Raw genomic sequence first — 4,916 nt, 5'->3', positions numbered from 1 at the left:
GATCCGCCTCCCGCAGGAAGCAGCCCGAGCAGAGGCACTGAGGTGTGGCAGCGCTAGCCTGACCTGTTAGCGACAGTATCGACGACGTTTAAACAAACGAATGAAGCATATTTTTGCTCATTGGACTTAAAAACATATTACCGCCTGTGCTGACTTGTTTCCATCAAGTCGCTTTAATGTATCGTTGTTAGTACCCTTATATAGTATGCTAATAGTTTCATTCAAACCAAAAGATCCAGTCAGGGTTATTAATATATTTAGCATTTTTTTTGTATGAAATGGTATTCTTTTATATTGATTTTTAATAAAATCCTATTTAACCTTTGATTTGATGTATACTAGCACACCAATGTAATCTTATAGTAACCGTAATATGTGTATGTGATGTCCACTTCAAGATTTAAAACTTAAAAAAGTGAATAATATTTATGGAAAATATAATATAATCACATGATCTTACAAAGATACAATCTGAGTGCATAGCTTTTGTTGTGCTTTTGGCCAAATGACTAATATTGCTTTAAGGGTGTCCAAACTCAGTCCTGAAGGGCCAGTGTCCTGAAGATTTAGCTCCAACTTGGCTTAACACACCTGGATGGATGTTTCTAGAAAGTCTAGTAAGAGCTTGATTAGCTAGCCCAGGTGTGACTGAGCTGGGTTGGAACTAAACTTTGCAGGACAACGGCCCTCCAGGACTGAGTTTGGACACCCCTGGGTGGAAGGATCAGAAACCTCCAACCCCAACACAGTGGATTTGTGATGTCTTATTCTTCCTAAAGTTGGAAGGTTCATCTAACCAGTTTAAGAAAATGTGGGACTCATTTAGGAAATATATCCAAGAACATGTTTTATTGTCAAATATAGACAGAGTCCTTGTTCCAGCAAATGGATTATTTTCTTTTCTAAGTATAGAGTGTTTTGTCTGATACAGATTGTACAATTGTAGTTTTTTTTAAGCCACGTTATTATTTACCTTATTATTTGTTAGTATGTTTGAAATTTCATTGTATGCGCTTAAGTTGATCCTATCTATACTTTTTAAAATGTAATTGTTTTTATCTTTTTACTGTAATTTGCCATAAAGTTCACAAATAAAATTATATAAAAAACATTTATGGAAAAAAACAAGTCAGTTTTCATCATCAGTTGTCTTAACAGATATCTCTGCTAAAATTAAACATACTTTTGTCTGATCTGTATGAATTAACCTATTTAAAATAAGTGATCACACTACAATTGTATACATTTAAAATTATTACAAACATCGCTGACAAATGCAACAAACCAGTAGCAAAAGTGCATTGTGATCCTAAAATCGAGTTTTTTAATGTTATCAAAAGATTGTTGTTATAAATATGCCTGATAAGATATTTTAGTACACTGAATGGCGTTTAATGTCTATTGTAAATCATGATAAAATTTAACATGAGACAAAAAAATCTTATATAAAAAAAATATATAATAATAATTATTCATGCACACACATGCATTAAGAGCATAAATGAAACATGTGTATTGTACAGCTGTACAGCCAGGAGTTATATTTTATTCATTTATACTTTTTCTTATCTGTATGAATTAACCTATATAAAATAATCACACTACATTTGTATATATTTTAAATAATTACAAACACATCGCTGACAAATGCAACAAACCAGTGGCAAAAGTGCATATGATCTAAAATCTTCATCTTTTAATATTATCAAATGATTTTTGTTATAAATATGCCTGATAAGCTATTTTTAGTAAACTAAATGGCTTTTGTAAATCATGAACTAATTTCTTTAAAAAGTGGCAATGTTTTATAACTTTAACTCTCAAGGTCTTGACTTCCATTTAATAGATGCACTCTGCTTCATGTTTAATTTATTTATTTCGTAGTAATTAATATATATTTTTTTACTTTTACTATTTTATACTGTTTAATTGTAAATATTTACAATGTATCTGAACAATTGATTGTGATTGTTGAATGTCTGCATTCAGTTGGATGTAATTTTCTGTACACTTTTAGTACTCTTGTTTCCATTTTTCTTTCCCCTTATTATTATTATTATCATTATTTTTTTCCTTATTTTATTATTATTATTTTCTTCTCTTTTGTAAAAAAAGCAACAACAAAGATAATTATATGCAACTTTTTGTACTGAAATAGTTTGTTTTTTCGCAATAAAAAATTTGAACATAAAATGCAACATGATAAAAAAATATATATATATTAAACTGTATTCTTTATATTGTACTAAAACAAAGGAAGAAATCTGAACTGTTTTACTCTTAGATGGTTTTAATGTTTGATCACTATATTTTGTAATATTTCAAGTGTATATCTTGCAAAATATAAAGAATAGCATGTTTTTTTCTTTACACCATCGCATACATTCATAGCATCAAGGAAACACTTATTTTGAGAACAGCTAAGAGTTATATTTTATTCATTTTTCAGTCATATATTTTACACATCTCATTAATGGTCAAGGATGGATATTAACTAACATTGACGTTTCCTCTTTATACAAAAAAACTGACTGAAGTGTTATGAAAACTAATGGAGAGATAAGAGGGATGGGAAAGGCCTTGTGATTAGGAATGTTTTAAGAAATGTCTCCATTTATCTATAGCAGACCTTTATGAAAGATAAGTACAGTTGAACATGTTAACATACAGAATGGTGAGAGCAAAAAACCCTAAAAACATCACACGTATCGAAAAAAAAAAATCAGGATTTGCATTAAAAAAAAACAAGACATTTGAGTTATATAATCAAATACCATAGAATTTTCTGCACAGTGCCTTCAGTGAGTGCTCTATTCATGGTTCACCCTGTCCAATGCCACATAGAAACTCTTCTTATCATCTAAGCAATGCCAACCAATAGGTCCGATCTCGCAATCCGCACAAATAAGATACTTCACTTTGCCTACATCTTTTGTGAAGCCCACATTCTCAAATGTGTACATGTCATCAACCAGCCAGTGAGCCATTAAGGTGTCCCCATCCAATGTCCCGTCCGACTGACCAATAGAGGTTTTCTTTCTCATCGAAGGGAGGAACAGCTGACAAATGAAAAGGGGTCGTATGGAAAGCTGTCAGTCTTGAAATATCATTATCATCACTGTAGATATATAATAATTCATTTTAAATGACACGTTAGTGGTGTAATGACAGTTCATGACTATAATTCTGGAGATTACTTATTTAGTTTAAATTACAATGAATTATGTGGTGTAACACAGGCACTATAACTGTATTTTAAATATCTGAATATTTTGAAAGTTACCTCCTTTTCTGCAAAGACTGCCATGCCTGGACAGAGCACTTTAGATCCACACCTCTGGCACAAAACAGCTTTGACATTTTTGCCATCTTCCGATATGAGAGAGGGGTCTACGGGTCCCTCGGGAGAGGAGGTCGCTTTACTGCCATCCATGTTAGTAGGACACTGTATGGAAATTGAAATCAACACCTCAATTTACCATATATTAATTTATTAACTTACACTCAGTATGTCATAGCAGCCAATACAATATCATTATGATTAGCTAGCAAGCTACTAAAAAATACTCGCCTCTGAGTCAGACCATGAGAAAAACAGATCCTTTTGGCAGAAGTATTACCCAAATACAGTCTACAAAAGTTAGGTACTAATGTGGCGGTTTGTGTTCATACACAATTATAAACATTAGTTGGAAAAATATAGCGGACAAATTTTGGCTACTGCTAATATTGGCGCAACTGCTAAAGCAGACCGGATCAACACAATATACGGATTTTACGTTCCGCTCAGAATAACACGACTCCATTTTCGAACGCTAGCGTTAGTTGTTGACTGGTTGTTTCCACTATAATAAATGAAATATATTTCCACAAGTGTTATTGAATAGTTTTAATCGTTTGTTTAGATTAATTAGCGAATAATGAACTGCTGCCAGGTTTATAAACATACCAGTACGTCTGATAAAGCAGTTTGGGAAAATGGGTCTTACATTTTGGATTGAAATTAGACCAGTCCTATAAATGGTTAGATTAAAACCCTTAATACTCCCCTACGATAATTGAACATTGATTTATTATAAAGTGTAGAAGGCTAATAAAGGTTTTGGCACACTGATTACCCCTTGTATAAACAGTTTTACTACAAATACCATGATTAAATTATGGTTAACGTAGCAAAACCACAGTGACTTGTTTGTTGCCATGTTCTTTGGTTTGATTTGTAGTGAATCAAATTTTCGTAGTTGTAGGGAAAGATATATGCAAACGTATTGTCTCTGCAGGTCGTAAGAAAGTAAAAAAATACATTAAAACATCTGCAAGACCACAATTTTGATCATTTTAATTAACAAAAAAAGTGGAAGCACTGAATCACTTGTATTAGCATAACTTTTTCCAATTGCTAATGTTTTTTTTCTTTAGTATCTTTTTCGTATTCTAAAAGTTCCCAAATCAGGATAATATACCAGTGTAACATAATAAAAAGATGAGTAGTGCTGTCTTAATTTAAAATAGTTCAAAATCAGAACAAATATCCACCAATGTAAAAATCAAACAAAATAAAAAATAATAATCAATTATTGACATTCATTTATTTTCCTTCAGCTTAGTCCCTTTATTCATCGGCGGTAGCTACAGCAGAAAACAGCGCCAACTTATCCAGCATTTGTTTTATGCAGTGGATGTGGCTGTGGGGAAAACCGGAGCACCGAGAGAAAGCCCACAGGAACACAGGGAGACTTTGACATATTTATTTTAATTTAATTAAAAATACTTAATTTTGTCCAGTTTGTCTGACAACAAGACCTGCATCTCAATGTATCGGGATTCAAGGATATTCAGATAATTGAAGTGGAAAATAAATAAAAAAAGATACACTTTTTTAAACTGTGAATGTAACTTAAATACTTTCTAATAAG

General features: G+C 32.0%; 1 protein-coding gene across 1 annotated transcript; it reads right to left on the bottom strand.

The window, feature by feature from the left end:
* Positions 1-2,405: 2,405 nt before the first annotated feature.
* Positions 2,406-3,754, bottom strand: rabif (RAB interacting factor). The gene is made up of 3 exons (XM_056468286.1): positions 3,572-3,754; positions 3,284-3,445; positions 2,406-3,059 (listed from the first exon to the last, which is right to left on the bottom strand). The coding sequence occupies exons 2-3, from the start codon at positions 3,431-3,433 to the stop codon at positions 2,811-2,813; spliced, it is 399 nt and encodes a 132-aa protein (XP_056324261.1). The 5' UTR covers positions 3,434-3,445; positions 3,572-3,754; the 3' UTR covers positions 2,406-2,810.
* Positions 3,755-4,916: the final 1,162 nt, after the last annotated feature.

This window comes from Danio aesculapii, chromosome 11 (assembly GCF_903798145.1).
Source record: "Danio aesculapii chromosome 11, fDanAes4.1, whole genome shotgun sequence".
Taxonomy (NCBI): Eukaryota; Metazoa; Chordata; class Actinopteri; order Cypriniformes; family Danionidae; genus Danio; species Danio aesculapii.
The sequence above is the reverse complement of the archived record's forward strand: the minus strand, read 5'-3'. Positions and strand labels throughout refer to the sequence as shown.

Excerpts from the sequence above, each read along its gene's own strand:
- rabif (XM_056468286.1), bottom strand. The coding sequence starts at position 3,433 with ATGGATGGCAGTAAAGCGACCTCCTCTCCCGAGGGACCCGTAGACCCC. Across the intron at positions 3,060-3,283 it reads CAGTCTTTGCAGAAAAGGAG|CTGTTCCTCCCTTCGATGAG; the intron begins GTAACTTTCAAA and ends TTCATTTGTCAG.